The sequence below is a fragment of the Salvelinus sp. IW2-2015 genome, linkage group LG18, assembly GCF_002910315.2.
Source record: "Salvelinus sp. IW2-2015 linkage group LG18, ASM291031v2, whole genome shotgun sequence".
NCBI classification, from domain to species: Eukaryota; Metazoa; Chordata; class Actinopteri; order Salmoniformes; family Salmonidae; genus Salvelinus; species Salvelinus sp. IW2-2015.
Window position 1 is genome coordinate 20,068,059 of NC_036858.1, and position 18,141 is coordinate 20,086,199.

Genomic DNA, 18,141 nt, shown 5'->3' on the forward strand with positions numbered 1-18,141 from the left:
TTGAAAATTTCCACAACAATTGCCACACAACACAAGCCAAAAGATTGCGTAATCGTGGAGCTGGCTAATCGTAATGCACACATGGCAACAACCACCCTGACCACCTGTACTTATTAGCAACAATGTGCTGGGATTCAATCCAAGGCACATTATAGAGCAGCTCACTGGACAACTGACAATGTGCCGTTTAAAGGCAATTTCACCTTTTAAAAGGAAATGGTTGGCATTGTTAGTATTTCCACTTGGCTAAACAGCTCTCTATTTGTGAATTTATTTGGGAATGCAAGTCTTACAAGCAGCAGATACACTACATATACAAAAGTATGTGGACCCCTTTCAATTTAGTGGATTCGGCTATTTCAGCCACACCTGTTGCTGACAGGTGTATAAAATCGAGCACCCAGCCATGCAATCACCATAGACAAACATTGGCAGTAGAATGGCCTTCCTGAAAAGCTCAGTGACTTTCAACATGGCACCGTCATAGGATGCCACTTTTCCAACAAGTTAGTTCGTCAAATGTCTGCCCTGCTAGAGCTGCTTCGGTCAACTGTAAGTGCTGTTATTGTGAAGTGGAAACGCCTATGAGTAACAACGACAACGGTGTGTGTGCTGAAGTGCATAAAAATTGTCTCCTCAGTTGCAACACTCACTACCGAGTTCCAAACTGCCCCTGGAAGCAACGTCAACACAATAACTGTTCGTTGGGAGCTTAATGAAGTGGGTTTCCATGGCCGAGCAGGCGCACACAAGCCTTTAAGATCACAATGTGGAATGCCAAGTGTCGGCTGGAGTGGTGTAAAGCTCGCCGCCATTGGACTCTGGAGCAGAGGAAGTACGTTCTCTGGAGTAATGAATCACGCTTCACCATCTGGCAGTCCGATGGACGAATCTGGGTTTGGCGTATGCCAGGAGAACGCTACCTGACGAATRCATAGTGCCCACTGTAAAGTCTGGTGGAGAATGACTATTTCCCCGTGCACAAAGCGAGGTCCATACAGGAATGGTTTGTCGAGATCGGTGTGGAAGAAGTTGACCGGCCTGCACAACGCCCTGACCTCAACCCTATCGAACACCTTTGGGAAGAATTGGAACGCCGACTGCAAGCTAGGCCTAATCGCCCAACATCAGTACCCGACCTCACTAAAACTCTTGTGAATGAATGGAAGCAAGTCCCCGCAGTAATGTTCCAACGTCTAGTGGAAAGCCTTCCCAGAAGAGTGGAGGCTGTTATAGCAGCAAAGGGGGGACCAACTCCATACTAATGGCCATGATTTTGGAATGAGATGTTTGAAGAGCAGGTGTCCATATACTTTTGGTGTATATAATGTATTTAATGCAGCTACACACATTTTGAACGCAACTGCATAGGTCCTAGGATGTAGGATCGACGACAATACAGCGAAGTACTGTATGTTGTCGATTAAATTGGCTAAACTGGAGTGAAATTCAGCAAACACACTGGCTGCCACAGGACCAACAATGAGAAACTGAATCTGTTACCATTCTCATTAGGAAATTTAAGAAATCCTGTTCAACAGTGTGTTTCTATGTTTCTTTCATTGCTTTACTTTTTCTACCCAAGTTACTAGACATGCATACACTATTTCTATATTAATTATCCTTATAGGGCCCATTTGTCTCTCTATCTCTCTATCTCTCGTTAATGATTGCCTTTTGACCCGCCATCCATCCCATGGCTCTCTGCAGGAGTTCTTCTATGAGATCTCCTTCACGGAGCTGTCCACCAAAACCCTGGAGGTCACCGTCTGGGACTACGACCTAGGGAAATCCAACGATTTTATTGGTGAGTTGGCGACTGCACCACCCACAGTCATAAGTGGGATTCTAGTCGTGGGCGGTCTGGTTGCCCAATTGGGCCAGTTTCTTCATTTTCTTCACCAAGGCCGTGGTTCATTCAAAGGCACAGTGGTGTAAAGTACTTAAGTAAAAATACTTTAAAGTACTACTTAAGTCGTTTTTGGGGTTATCTGTACTTTACTTTACTGTTTACATTTTTGACAACTTTTACTTCACTACATTCCTAAAGAAAAGAGTGTGCCCCTGGCTATCCGTAAATGTAAAAAACAAGAAAATTGTGCCATCTGGTTTGCTTGATATAAGGATTTATTTTATTATTTGTACTTTTACTTTTGATACTTAAAACCTCTAACGAGTCACAACCCCGGATCCGGGATCCTCCCCATCAAAAAAGCTGACTAGCATAGCCTAGCCTAAAGCCACAGGGATATCATATAATCAAATGTTCATGAAATCACAAGTCCAAGACACCAAATGAAAGATACAGATCTTGTGAATCCAGCCATCATTTCCGATTTTTTAAATGTTTTACAGGGAAGACACAATATGTAAATCTATTAGCTAACCACGATAGCAAAAKACACAACTTTTTTTTCTCCACCATTTTTTTCCTGCATGGGCAGCTATCACAATTTCGACTAAATAAAGATATATATAGCCACTAACCAAGAAACAACTTCATAAGATGACAGTCTGATAACATATTTATGGTATAGCATATGTTTTTTTAGAAAAATGTGCATATTTCAGGTATAAATCACAGTTCTACATTGCAGCTGCAATCTGAAATAGCGTTGGAAGCAGTGTTTTACAGCGAAAACACAATATATCGTTATATTAGCATACCACATGAGCTAACATCACCCCAGCATTGATTCAAGGCAAAAAAGCGCGATAACGTTATCACCACCAAAATATATTAATTTTTTCACTAACCTTCTCAGAATTCTTCAGATGACAGTCCTGTAACATCATATTACACAATGCATATAGAGTTTGTTCGAAAATGTGCATATTTAGCATCACAAATCGTGGTTATGCTATGTAATCAGTCAAAACATGGCATGCATTCCTGGCCGGCGCCATCTTGGAAGGGCACCTAAGTTTACGATTATTTATCGATTAGATTGACWAAAAAAATACAGGTTGGACAGCTAATGAAAGATGCATTGGTTATTAATGCAACCGCTGATTTAGATTTTTAAAATTAACGTTACTAGACATACAGTGTGCGTTACAGCACTGGACTAGTGCTGCAATAATGGCCGAAAAATGCGTTTACATTTTTCCACATAAATACGGAATAAAATCATAAATAGCTCTTACTTTTGGACGAGCTTCCATCAGAATCTTGGGCAAGGTGTCCTTTTGTCCGAAAGAATCGTTGCTTTGTTGTAAAACGTCCACTTCAACTTCGGAACTAGCAGCTAACGTTAGCTACGTGGCACACACATGTCCAAATCCTCAAACGCAATACTACGAAAATTCCGAAAATAGCAATATACTCGCATAAACTGATATAAATCGGTTTCAAATAACTTCGTTATGATGTTTCTAACACCTATACCGAATTAAATTACAGACGGACATATCTAAGGCCGATAACTGAGCGTTTCAAAATGCTATCCTGAGGTCTTGCGTTGCGTAATGGCGGAAGTCGAAAAGAGAGCGCACCTCGTTCCTTGCCCTTTTATAAGCTCTGAGAAATACGTAGAAACACCATTCCACTTCTCATTGGTTACTGACATCCAGGGGAAGGCGGGTGCAGTTCATTTCGATCCATAGGGCACACACAGAGCTTTAAACTGATCTGAGAACAGAGACTATTTTTCTGACCTTCGCATGTCCTGTCATGATTTTCGCTGTAGAAAGAGTTCTGGTTCACCCACAGACATAATTCAAACGGTTTTAGAAACTAGAGATTGTTTTCTATCCAATAGTAATAATAATATGCATATTGTACGAGCAAGAATTGAGTACGAGGCAGTTTAATTTGGAGACGCAAAATGWCGAAGTTGAAACAGCACCCCCTGTAGTGACAAGTTAAGTATATTTTAGCAATTACATTTACTTTTGATACTTGAGTATATTTAAAACCAAATACTTTTAGACTTGTGTCATTTTCTATTAAGGTATCTTTACTTTTACTCAAGTATGACAATTGGGTACTTTTTCCACCACTGGTCAAAGCACTGATCTCATCAGTGCAATTGCTCCAGGTCTTCAACAGTGGTAAGCGCAGATGCAAGCAGCTACGGCTTGGGTGGGGTACAAGAACACAACGGCACCCTTAAGCCTGTWGCTTTCTGCTCACGTACACACAGTAACGGCAAAAAGAGATCGAGAATGAGTGACTCGTAGGCTTGTGGGCATCAGCAAAGATTTACTAGCATTTGTGAGGGTTGGAGAACTATCGCTTGATCACAGATCACAAACCGCTGGTGACATTGATAAACAACAAAGACCTGGACAATGCACACCTTTGATGTCAGTGGCCGCTGATTCGACTTGATGAAGTTCAACCCCATCGAGGGAAGAACGGAAGAACCTGGTCGTCGCCGATGCCTTGTCTAGGCACCCCAAACCAGAGATGGACGATACAAGGTTGGAAGCAGATGTCCAGGCTATGGAAATGATCATACAGTGCCTTCAGAAAGTATTCATACCCCTTGACATTCCACATTTTGTTGTGTTACAGCCTGAATTCACCAATCTAGATATAATAGCCCATAATGGCAAAGGGAAATCATGTTTTTTGAAATTTTAGCAAATGTTATTGAAAATGAAATACAGAAATATCAAATTTACACCCCTGAGTCAACACATGTTAGAATCACCTTTGGCAGTGATTACAGCTGTAATCAGCTGAGTCTTTCTGGGTCAGTCTCTAAGAGCTTTGCACACCTGGATTGTACAATATTTGCTCATTATTCTTTAAAAAATTATTGAAGYTCTATCAAGTTAGTTGTTGATCATTGCTAAACAGCCATTTTCAAGTCTTGCCATAGATTTTCAAGCCGATTTAAGTCCAAACTGTAACCTGGTGACTCAGGAACATTCAGTGTTGTTTTGGTAAGCAAGTATATTTGGCCTTGTGTTTTAGGTTATTGTCCTGCTGAAAGGTAAATTTGTGAAATTGGCAGCAGACCTCAGCGAGTTCAAGGGGAAAACGTTCCTAGTCTTCATAGACTACTACTCTTGGTGGCTCAAGATCTTGAACTTCACAAAGACAACTAGTGAGGCAAAACTTCCAAGCATCTTCGCAAGGTTCAGAATACCTAAAGAAATGGTGACAGATAATGGCCCACATTCTAAATCGCAGAAACTTTGAGATTTTACAGCCACGTACGACTTCAAACGCACAACTTCAAGTCCATAATATCCCCAAGCAAACGGGATGGTGGAACGGGAAAATGGCAAAATTCATCCTCAAACAGAAAGATTCACAGCTCGCACTAATGAGCTACAGGGACACTGCAAAGGAACCAACACGAGAAAGTCCAGCCAGACTCCTTATGGGAAGGAGACTCCACACGACAGCTCCTACTCTGAAACAAAACTTGAAGCCAGCATGGCCAAACCTGGCCACTGTAAAGCACAATGATGCCAAAGCCAAACACTCCTATGAGAAAAAGTAAGCGCTTCACACCATAGTCCTTTGTCGTACAAACATAGCATAGGGACTCGACAAGACGGAACCGCCAACACTTGCAACGGACGCACAGAGGACGCACAGAGCACAGGCAAAAGTAGGCAAAAGTCAATTGACCAAAGTTGCTAAGCTTGCTAGATAAACTCCTTCAAMGAATGACAGAATATCGAGTTTATGATTATACAGATAGCTCATGAATAATGGGGAGATATGAAGAGTGGAAATATACTGAACAAAAATATAAACGCAACATGCAACAATTTAAAATATTTTACTGAATGACAGTTCAATTACAGGAAATCAGTCAATTGAAATAAATAAATTAGGCCATAATCTATGGATTTCACATGACTGAGCAGGGGCGCAACCATGGGTGGGCCTGGAAGAGCATAGGCCCACCCACTTGGGAGCCAGGTCCACCAACTGGGAAGCCAGGCCCAACCAATCAGAATGAGTAAGGGCTTTATTACAAATATAAATACTCCTTACAAACCCCTCCACCACCAAATTCTCTAAAAAGATGTGGAGGGGGCATATGTGGAGGGGGCAAATTAACATTTAATCATGTGGCAACAGCTCTGTTTGACATTCCTGCAATCAGCATGCCAATTGCACGCTCCCTCAAAACTTGAGACATCTGTGGCATTGTTGTGTCACAAAACTACACATTTTAGAGAGGCCGTTCATTGTCCCCAGTACAAGGTGCACCTGTGTAATTATCATGCTGTTTAATCAGCTTCCCGGGATCCCGGTTACCCATGTTAATCCCTAGTGGTAACTAGTGCTACCTTTGAAATCTCTGGTCCCAGACCAGCACCGATCAGCTTTGCCTCAGAAAAGTGTGATCCAGGACAAGCTCTTACCGGTCCGGAAGCATTGTGAAGCCTGCAACCAAGTTAACCTTTTAGTTAGGGAATGAGCAATATGGGGCAGAATAATCCCCTTTTCTTTTCATCTTGGTKTACCCATTACCCTGTAGTTTTGAAAGAGTGAAAAAGAAAAGAGAAATTGGTCAAATAAAATTACTTATTTTTTTTGACGAAAGAGTTCATGAAATACTTAGAGTTCCAGAGAAGAAAAAGAGAGAGAAGAAAGAAGTTATATCAAAACTATAGAAAAGCATGTCGTAAAAAGCTTTGCTACTAAAAACAGTGTAGTGCTTTAGCCTAAATACAGTTGAAGTCAGAAGTGTACATACACTTAGGTTGGAGTCATTAAAACTCATTTATCAACCACTCCACAAATTTCTTGCTAACACACTATAGTTTGGCAAGTAATTTTTCCAACAATTGTTTACACACAGATTATTTCACTTATAATTCACTGTATCACAATTCCAGTGGGTCAGAAGTTAACATACACTAAGTTGACTGTGCCTTTAAACAGCTTGGAACATTCCAGAAAATGATGTCATGGCTTTAGAAGCTTCTGATAGGCTAATTGACATCATTTTAGTCAATTGGAGGTGAACCTGTGGATATATTTCAAGGCCTACCTTCAAACTCAGTGCCTCTTTGCTTGACATCATGGGAAAATCAAAAGAAATCAGCCAAGACCTCAGAAAAAAAATTGTAGACCTCCACAAGTCTGGTTCATCCTTGGGAGCAATTTCCAAACGCCTGAAGGTACCACGTTCATCTGTACAAACAATAGTACGCAAGTATTAACACCATGGGACCACGCAGCCGTCATACTGCTCAGGGAGGAGACGCGTTCTGTCTCCTAGAGATGAACGTACTTTGGTGAGAATAGTGCAAATCAATCCCAGAACAACAGCAAAGGACCTTGTGAAGATGCTGGAGGAAACAGGTATCTATATCTATACCCACGAGTCCTATATCGACATAACCTGAAAGGCCGCTCAGCAAGGAAGAAGCCACTGCTCCAAAACCGCCATRAAAAAGCCAGACTACGGTTTGCAACTGCACAGAACTGTTTGGCTACAATGACCATCGTTATGTTTGGAGGATAAAGGGGGAGGCTTGGAAGCCGAAGAACACCATCCCAACCGTGAAGCACGGCGGTGACAGCATCATGTTGTGGGGGTGCTTTTCTGCAGGAGGCACTGGTGCACTTCACAAAATAGATGGCATCATGAGGATGGAAAATTATGTGGATATATTGAAGCAACATCTGGGTCTTCCAAATGGGTCTTCCAAATAGAAAATGACCCAAAGCATACTTCCAAAGTTGTGGCAAAATGGCTTAAGGACAACAAAGTCAAGGTATTGGAGTGGCCATCACAAAGCCCTGGCCTCAATCCTATAGAAAGGTTGTGGGCAGAATAATGGGGTCAACWTTGGGTCATGATAGGGGCTGCACCAAATGTTTTATGTATTATAATAATTGACTATGCTTATGTTGTATTAATAGAAGGGGAAGGGCTATAAGACCCCTACCCCACTACATTTATAGGGTCCTGGACTATAGATTAGCAATATATATATTCATTATAAGGTTTAATGTTGTTCCACAGTTCTTTTCTAGTCTCTGCTTCTTATAAGAAGCGGTCTGAGAGATGTGTGAGTTATTGCAGTCAAAATAGGGTGTCTGTGAGAAAGCGCCTCAAGGCTAAAAGAGATTCATAGCCACAGAACCTTGCAGGGGAGTGAAAAAGATAAGAGACTAGTCAGACATACCACTATAAAGCAACTTGGGGAGTGGAAAATAACTGCTGAGCCCTTAGAAAACACTGGAACTATTGTCTCACCTGCAAGTTTGTAAAACTGTATGTGCATGGGCTTGGTCTCATGGGTAGAAGGTATTGACATAGGCAGTTACATCGCTAGGAGTTGACTGCAAGCATATTAAAAGCAACTTGGACTTTTCCTATTTTGCAGAACTCAGGAGAGACATCAGTAGTATGTTTGATTTTTGATCTTTGACTTCTGTCTACAGCTGTATTTTGATTAAAATTGTTATGATTTATAAGTGCACATTTTGAGTATTCCTTATTTGTTTAGTAAATAACAGAGCCCAGAAAAGTGGAACCAACAAGAACTGAAAAAGCGTGTGCGAGCAAGGAAGCCTACATACAAACCTGACTCAGTTACACCAGCTCTGTCATGGAGGAATGAGCCAAAATTCACCCAACTTATTGTGGGAAGCTTGGTGAAGGCTACCTGAAACGTTTGACCCAATTTAAACAATTTAAAGGCAATGCTACCAAATACTAATTGAGTGTATGTAAACTTCTGACCCACTGGGAATGTGATGAAAGAAMTAAAWGCTGAAATAAATCATTCTCTCTAGTATTATTCTGACATTTCACATTCTTAAAATAAAGTGCTGATCCTAACTGACCTAAGACAGGRCATTTTTAGTAGGATTAAATGTCAGGAATTGTGAAAAACTGAGTTGAAATGTATTTGGCTAAGGTGTATGTAAACTTCCAACTTCAACTGTAGTTATACACGGTATGTTGTTTGTTTATATACTGTATGTGAACCTAGTTATTATGGGATCAGCCGTCTTGCTTAAAAACTTCTTAGGGATAGGCGTCCAACTAGCGGGACACCAGCCGACAACATCCGGTGAAATTGGAGGGCACGCAATTCAAATAAATAATTGTAATATTAAACATTCATGAACATTCAAGTATCTTATATAATTTAAAAGCTTAAATTCTTGTTAATCTAACTGTGTTGTCCGATTTCAAATAGGCTTTACGGCGAAAGCATACCATGAGATTGTCTGAGGACGGCGCCCCACGTCAACATATTTTTCAACCAGCACAGGCTTCATAAATTCACAAATAGCGATGAAATAAATCACTTACTTTTGAAGATCTTCCTCTGTTTGCAGTCCCAAGAGCCCCAGCTACAACATGAATTGTCGTTTTGTTAGATAAAATCCTTCTTTATTTCCCAAAAAGTCAGTTTAGTTGGTGCCATCGATTTCAGTAATCCACTCGTTCAACATGCAGACAAAGGAGTCCAAAAAGCTACCACTAAACTTCGTCCAAACAAATGATGTTTCTATTCAGTAGGAAAGGAAAATTAGTAAGCGTGCCGAAAGACTGATATTGWTCCGGTGCTCGTCTCACCAAAACTCAAAATTCTTGCTTGTTTTTCAAAAAACAAGCCTGAAACCTTGAATAAAGACTGTTGACATCTAGTAGRAGCCATAGGAATTGCAATCTGGGAGACGGATTTACATAGAAACAATAGGTTTCCATCATAAGAGCCTGGGAGCTAAAAAAAAAAATCCTGTTGGATTTTCTTCTGAATTTTGCCTGCCATATCAGTTCTGTTATAGACTCAGATATTATTTTAACAGTTGTAGAAACTGCAAAGTGTTTTCTATCCAATGCGACCAATTATATGCATATCCTGGCTTCTGGGCTTGAGTAACAGGCAGTTTACTTTGGGCAGGTCAGTCAGGYGGAAATTCAGGAAACTAGACTATCCCTAAGAAGTTTAAGGGGGGAGATGTAGCGATATACTGATAACCTAACATCATTAAATAGATTTTAGCCTAAGTTCAAGCACGCACTGCCAGACATGCGCAGTTAGACCAATGATGTTCAGCAATAAAGACCCATAAAGATAGCTCGGGGGTATATCGTTTCATTTATACATTTATACAAGTTAATACAGTTTACCAGTAAGACAGCCGAACTTTACAGTCCCTTTTATTGAATCCCGGCCCAAGACTTGTTGGGCAACAACTAGAGGTTGCTGCAATGGTCACGTTCCAGGCCGACTACATTGCAGTCACCTGCCAGAAATCTCAACTCCTGGATAAGTGTTTATCAGCTAATCCCATTATAAATAATCTGATGCTGACTGCAAAGTTAATAACTTGGAACGCATCAATGGATTGATCCACACAGTGCTACTATGATATAAGTTGCCTGGAATGCCATCTATTGCTACACAGATTGTTTTGTAACTTCATTTTTCTGTCTACGTCTTCTAGGAGGCGTGTCCTTAGGCTGTCACTCACAAGGAGAAACTCTCCAGCATTGGATAGACTGTCTGAAGAACAAGGGCACAAAGGTGGAGCGATGGCACACGTTGACCAATGAGCTGCCTGGATCCACATTCCATGAATGAAAATGGGCCAATAATGATATCTCACCACTGTACTGTTTTTGGCCAAAATGTTTGGCTAAAATGGGATTATCGATGAAAAGGTKTTCATCATCGCATGTTATGAAGATGTATTCTGAATGACTTGAACATTTGAGTTCAGAAAGAAATGGTAGGGGTGTGGTGTTAATTGAGCCAAAGGGGTAAGTTAAGGCATCCTTGTTTCTAAGAAACCATACACAAAATGTATAATTTGGCCAAATACTTAGGAAGCGGTCATCATTTCATGGAGTCTGTGCAGTGCTAGGGACCGAGTTTCCTAAACTCGGTCCCTAGCACTACACAGCTGATTCAAATAATCAACTAATCATCAAGCTTTGCTCATTTTAATTAGCTGTGTAGTGTTCAGGCAGTAAAACAAAACGTGCACCCCTTGGGGTCCCGAGGACCGAATTTGTGAAACGCTGCTGTGAAGGAAGAAACCAGGAAAAAGTGGGAAGCAAGTCAGGTCCCCAAAAATGATTTTCACCAAGTCAGATGAATATGTGTTAGAGGTTTCATGATGCTTGTATTTTAACCAAAGTAGATAATTTTAAGATTGTTCTATACATCAGTTGGGGTCTTTATGAGCTTCAATATGAGGTCCTAAACCTAGCATGAAGTTCATCCTTGTAGCTGTGTGGGCTAATATAGTCAAAATGTTTGCATTTTGGGTAAGTGTTTTCTTCCCAAGCATCATGCAAGGCATTATCGCTGGGACATGAGGTAATAACAGGGCATGGCCTATGTTAAAAAWGCTTWAAATGATTCAAAGACAAAAAGTGCTTGTGATTGTGTTGAATTGTGTTTGGAAAATAAAGATAGACATGGTTTTAAAAAGGTAGTGGTAATATTTCMTTCAGTACAGAAATGTGCAGCCAAGTTTGTCCCGCAGCTCAACTTACCCCATACCCAATGTAAGTTGTGCCAAGAGATCACTTTTTTTGGGACAAACTAGGCTTTCAATATTTACATGAATTCTGATTATTTCCAGGGATACACAACATCCTGAAATATATATAGATATCTTTGTTAGAAAGAATACTATAATGTATGTCCCTTGATGGAATGAGGCTGAATGTAGAAAATGGCACAACTTACATCACTCTCCCCTAAGTAGAGAGTATTTCCTTATACTTAGGCTGTACATTCTCTTTTACGTTACAGAGGGCCATATCCATTCTGTATATTTAATTTGTTCAGAAACATAGCTCCCTAGGCTACTGAATAGACCTCCTGTRAAAAAGGGAAATTAAAATCATGTAAATCACGTCTAAGGAAGAGAAAAAATATATATATTTTGTCAATTTACTCCTCATTATTCATACTGCTTCATTTGTTTATTCTTCTAAAATTAGATTTAGTTCTTTCATTAACTTCTGATTCGTCCTGACCTGGAAAATATCCCCCCGTATTTCCCTTCTCACTGCCTGAATACCTCTCCCACAGCAATAACGTCTTGCCTAATGCTTCCAAAGAATTCTCAATGGGTCTCATTAGTAACAAACATTTTTTATCGACTGATGTAATTGCCATTAAATTATCTGAAAATTATAATTCATTTGATTAAATAGTGCAAAGTAATAAGACAGTTGGTTCTTTGCATGTTTGATGTAATAAAAAAAAATGTGACTCTGACTTACGTCTCCTCCATTTTTGGTTGAACAGACACAAATGCTCGAAGAGGATCATTTCAAGATGTAGGCCTACATCTCTGTGCTGTTCCAGATTTTCTCGAGTCACATTGGGATGACTACCCTTGTAAAATAAATATGTACTTTGTTCAAGTAAAGCATTGTGGAAAGGTTTTTCTGCTTTTTTTCTGCTTTTTGGACGGTTTGGGCTGTGGCGGTCAATACATTTTGGCAGCCGGTAACTGTCACGCAATTGACCATTAATTGTAGAATAAAAAACATGAGCTGGTGCACACCCAGCAAAATGTGTTCACGTGGAGGTGCTGACTAACGGCGAATAAACTATCAAAATAAAGAGAGTCGCACACTCCATACATAAACTCCCAGTCATTTATTGGGTATTATGCCAAAACGTTGGTATATGGAGTGTGCAACTTTCTCTATTTTGATAGTTCATAATTGACCGTTAATTAACATAAACATGTTTAGCATCTCCAGGCTTCCAAACATTGGAACATCTACATTTTAAATATGGCCTATATCATCACAATAAATCCATTATTTATTTTAGGCAGGTCTAAATAAACATAATAGGAAGAAAATGTAGCCTATTTCAGAACAACAGAATAATAGCATATTATTAAGTCATCCTTTTGTTTGGCCCTGATCTGGCTATGCCATATGGATGTGGGCTGAAATAGTTAATTTAGCAGATAAGATTTGCTTATAATTCTCGTGGAATTCTTTTTATTTTATAGTAAGAAGAATACATTTGAACATTGCTGAGTAAAATAGAAAGGATATTTTTCCCAAACGATTTCCAAAGGAGTGCGGACATGTGGCTATTCTGTGTTGAGCGGTTAACAAAGTAATAATTTGAAACAGGTCCTCTTATATGCTTAATATAGAGTTATTTATGCAAATTTAGTTGTGATACAAACCTTAGGCTATACACTGAGCGTAGAAAACATTATGAACACCTGCTCTTTCCATGAAGTAGACCGACCAGGTGAATCCAGCTGAAACTGTTGGTTAAAGGCTTGTAAGTAAGCATTTCACGGTAAGGTCTACACTTGTATTCGGCGCATGTGACAAATAAAGTTTGATTTGATTAGCTTTGATTTTGAAAGCTATGATCCCTTATTGATATCACTTGTTAAATCCACTTCAATCAGTGTAGATGAAGGGGAGGAGATAGGTTAAAGGAGGATTTTWAAGACTGCATTGTAGTCATTTTTAAGACTGCATACACAGGGATTGTGTATGTCTGCCATTCAGAGGATGAATGGGCAAGACAAAAGATATGTGCCTTTGAACAAGGTATGGTAGTAAGTGCCAGATGCACCGGTTTATCAAGAACTACAATGCTGCGCTCAACAGTTTCCCGTGTGTATGAAGAATGGTCCACCACCCAAAGGACATCCAGCCAACTTGACACAACTGTGGGAAGCATTGGAGTCAACATGGGCCAGCATCCCTGTGGAATGCTTTCAACACCTTGTAGAGTCCGTGCCCTGATGAATTGATGCTGTTCTGGAGGGCAAAAGGGGTGGTGCAACTCAATATTAGGAAAGTGTTCTTAATGTTTTATATACTCAGTGTATGTTTTGATTTCTAACACATTCTAAGGCTGGATGATGCGACTCTCATGATGATTTGAAAAAAGTTGCACGAAAGGCAAAGGCACTGCTCTGTTTCTTGCGCAGGTGGGACACACTTCGTCAGTCTCTGATTATCAATTTGACAAGCACTTAATAATATTCTCACCCATTAGGCTATTCTCAATTTAATCTGGTCTTTATATATAGCCTACTAATATATGTGTATGAAGGTAAAATAGAGACATAGTAAGTGTACAAGAATGTAAAGTATGATTTGCACATGTAAAATATGAGTTGCACCTGTATAATCAGTTTTGTAGTTGCAAACATGTAACTTCTTTTGAGAATCAGTGCAACAACACTTGCAAGCAGGTAATGTGATGTGTGAATAAATACAAACAACACTTGCAAACATGTAACATGATGTAACATGTAATCTTCTAAAACTAAATTTGCCGATGTCAAATCTGTGCGCTCTGAGTTTTGTCACTAATTCTGTGCTTTAAAGAGCTGCTCTGCAGGAAAGCAGCAGAGAAAACATTACAGCTCTGGTGGGCAGGGTTTTCTCTTCAGATCAATAAGGTGAGGTGTTGTCATTCTGGAACGTGCTTTCACGTTTCACAAGGTTCCGATCTGGAAGCAAGTTTGTTAAAATTACTAGCTAAATGATATTCACAGAATTTGAAAGCTACAGCAAGGGGATGGCGAAGAAGAATTAAAATTAGTATTTGGACGTTCCCTTTCAGTCCTTATATACTGCTACACAGACAAGTTATATAAGCATGATTTACATGATTCATTATTAACGTTGGTTCCTGCATGTGACTGATTGATACCTCACAAGGCTTCTTCTCTCAAAGCTGAGACCTTAAAACTGAGATACTCCTTTTGGTTCCCAGAGCAATGTTGTACTGCCAAATTGCTTATCAGTGATAGTGTGGATTCCTCCCATGTACAATCAATCAGTCACTCGCATGAACCCAACCAAGTTGGTTAAATAAAAGCAGCATTGTGCTAAACATATGATCTGATACACACAGAGAAACTTCCCTCCCTTTTTATCACTCTGTGACAACTATTGTTACATTTTACGCTAAGCATTAGATTATTAAACATTTCTATTACAAGTAAAACCAGACACTTTATCCTTTCAAACCCTTCATTCTGGGTTGTTCAATCTAACTAGTAACTGATCATTATTCTATAGCCCTTACACTTGTAAAACCATTGCAATAGAATGGTTTAACTTAAGACCTTCATTTCATAGTGTTACACACATGCTTTATTACACAATCTCATTCATGTAAATTATATCATCATGAGCAGCACCTTCATTGAGTTCCTTATAGTCCTCATTATCTTCATTATTCTCATTAGCAAATGGCATTTATTTTAGGCCAATCAAATGAACAGTCTCTCCTGCAGTTGCAGAAGTGAACATAATAGTTGCTGAGACCTGTGAGACAAAAGAAGAGCACAGAGCTTTACAACACAAAATCAATGTTATAACTAACACACAAGTACAAATACTCCCAACATGGCCCATTTTGCAAGGTTCACAGACTATGATTCAAACATAGCTGACAGCCATAGCTGTCACCTCCCACTCGGTATCTTCATTGCCAGAGTAGCTTCTAGCGGTTTCTGATAATGACATTTCAGCTGGAGCTTTTGACTCTCTCTACTTCCTTCGGGTTCTTAAGAGAGTGACAGTAAAACACTTGAAAAGAAAAAGAAAACACAAAATATAAAGTATTAGTAATGCATTGTGTATATAGCCAATTAGTAATAATTGAAAAGAAAAAGAAAACACAAAATATAAAGTAGTAGTAATAATTGTGTATATAGCCTTGTGTTACTTTTATTTTTAACTTTAGTTAATTTAGTTAACATTTTCTTAACTCTATTTATTGAACTGCATTGTTGGTTAAGGGCTTGTAAGTAAGCATTTCACGGTAAGGTCTTCACCTGTTGTATTCGGCACATGTGACAAGTGTAAGACAGGGACAAATGGGGGCCGTGATGAGAAAAGTTAATGCTAGAAATATAAGATGAATATACTGTATGTCAATGTTAGCAGTACATACTGTATATTTGTTTCCCATATGTAAATGTACATTCTGACTTTATCGGTGTGTGCTAAATTAAAGGTCTTCAGAAACCACCTGCAGGATGAGCAGTGGACCCTCCCCTCACTTAGTGCTCTCCTCACAGTTTAGGAGCAGCACTCTGTCTCTCCGAATCATAATTAGAACTATTAAAAAATTATCCAACCCAAATTGAGAATAACAGTCCTTAGTGCTTCACGTTGAGTCTATCACTCAAATTTAAATAGTTGTAGAATCCAGTGAGTTTAGGGAGGGTTCCTCTCAGGGAAACCTTATCTTTTCGTGTCTTCTGAGAGGGAAGTTATCAGAAAGCCCACTAGATTGTAGCTTGGGCTAACCATATTTGGGACATTGATAGTAGGGGCTTTGTGGTCCTTGTCCCAATCTCATTCTCATTAAGGGTGGTGTGAAATGATTGTGTATACATGTATTCTCTCTCTTCCCTGTTCAAGTCAATATGTTTTCTAAGTGGCATAGACATTTGAGTGTTCATTGTTCCAGATGAGTGATTGTTGGAAACGGACTAATTGACTTGAGCACATTTTATGATGTTTATAACTATATAATAGGTCTAGAAGTAGTAATTCATGTGTTATGGGTTAAATGGAATGATTTCTGTGCAAATGCATTTGTGGCCGGAGGCAAAGTACAAAGGGGGCCTTTCTCTGAAACTAGTGGACTGTGGCAGGCTGCAAGAATGTGCACTTCCTAATCTCAAAGCTTCTCCTGACTCATAAGAAGACCGGGAGATGTGTGGAGGAATACAAAGGTTCTGGACTTGGGCTGGGACGATAACACCACCTGCCTAGCCACCGAGATCCATTGTACATCCTAGACTCAGGAGGGGGAAGAGATTGTTTGGGAAAACATTCATATACTAGCTGACTGCACATAGCACGCAAATAGAGGGCRAAGTGAGAGGGACATGGCGTGGGAACACCTCTCACACAACTGTAGCCTGACAGGGAAGCCTGGGTAAAAGCATGAGCAGGTGTTTTTAGAGCCTTCATTTTTGTGTATCCTAGCAGAACAGTATCCCAAAGGTAAAGAGTCAGGCGAAGGGAGAGTGGGAATCGTCATGTTATGATATATGATTATGGATAGCTTAGGGTACTAGTACCAAGTCAATGTGTGGGGGTACAGGTTAGTCGAGGTAATTTGTACATGTAGGTAGGGGTAAAGTGACTATGCATAGATAATAAATAGCGAGTAGCAGCAGTGTAAAAACAAAGGGGGGGGGTCAATGTAAATAGTCCAGGTGGCAATTGTATTAATTGTTCAGCAGTCTTATGATTTGGGGGTAGAAGCTGTTAATGAGTGGTCTAAGACACTGCATCGCAGTGCTAACTGTGCCAMTAGAGATCCTGGTTCGAGTCCGGGCTCTGTCGCAGCCGGCCGTGACCGGGAGACCCATGAGGCGGCGCACAATTGGCCCAGCGTCGTCCGAGTTAGGGGAGGGTTTGGCCGACAGGGATGTTCTTGTCCCAGCAACTCCTGTGGCGCACGCTGACACAGTCGCCAGGTGTACAGGGTTTCCTCTGACACATTGGTGCGGCTGGCTTCTGGGTTAAGGGGGCATTGTGTCAAAGAAGCAGTGCGGCTTGGCTGGGTTGTGTTTCAGAGGATGCACAACTCTCGACCTTTGTCTCTCCCGAGTCTGTACAGGAGTTGCAGCGATGGGACAAGACTGTAAAAACAACCAATTGGATACCACGAAATTGGGGGGGAAAAGTGGTATAAAAAAATGAGCCTTTTGGACCTAGACTTGGCGCTCCGGTACCACTTGCCATGCGRTAGCAGAGAGAACAGTCTATGACTTAGGTGACTGGAATCTTTGACAATTTTTTGGGCCTTCCTCTGACATAGCCTAGTATATAGGTCCTGGATGGCAGGAAGCTTAGCCCCAGTGATGTACTGGGCCGTACGCACTACCCTCTGTAGTGCCTTATGGTYGGATGCCGAGCATTTGCCATACCATGTGGTGATGCAACCGGTCAGGATGCTCTCGATGGTGCAGCTGTAGAACTTTTTGAGGATCTGGGGATCCATGCCAAATCTTTTCAGTCTCCTGAGGGGGAAAAGGTGTTGTCATGCCCTCTTCATGACTGTCTTGGTGTGTTTGGACCATTATAGTTTGTTGGTGATGTGGAGACCTAGGAACTTGAAACTCTCAACCCACTCCACTACAGCTCCATCGATTTTAATGGGGGCCTGTTTCGGCCCTCCTTTTCTTGTAGTCCACGATCATCTCCT

At 40.4% G+C, this 18,141-nt stretch overlaps 1 protein-coding gene across 2 annotated transcripts in view; it reads left to right on the forward strand.

Annotated features, from left to right (window-relative positions):
• The window catches only part of LOC111977562 (double C2-like domain-containing protein alpha), an 80,283-nt gene extending 68,100 nt beyond the window's left edge, over nt 1–12,183 (forward strand). Inside the window, exons 10-11 of one of the 2 annotated variants that reach the window (XM_024007037.2) lie at nt 1,711–1,807; nt 10,394–12,183. In XM_024007037.2, the coding sequence (XP_023862805.1) occupies nt 1,711–1,807; nt 10,394–10,530 (234 nt within the window). In that variant the 3' untranslated portion in view covers nt 10,531–12,183. The remainder of the gene's footprint in view (nt 1–1,710; nt 1,808–10,393) is intronic. The other variant, XM_024007038.2, reaches the window with a different exon arrangement.
• The last annotated feature ends 5,958 nt before the right edge of the window (nt 12,184–18,141 follow it).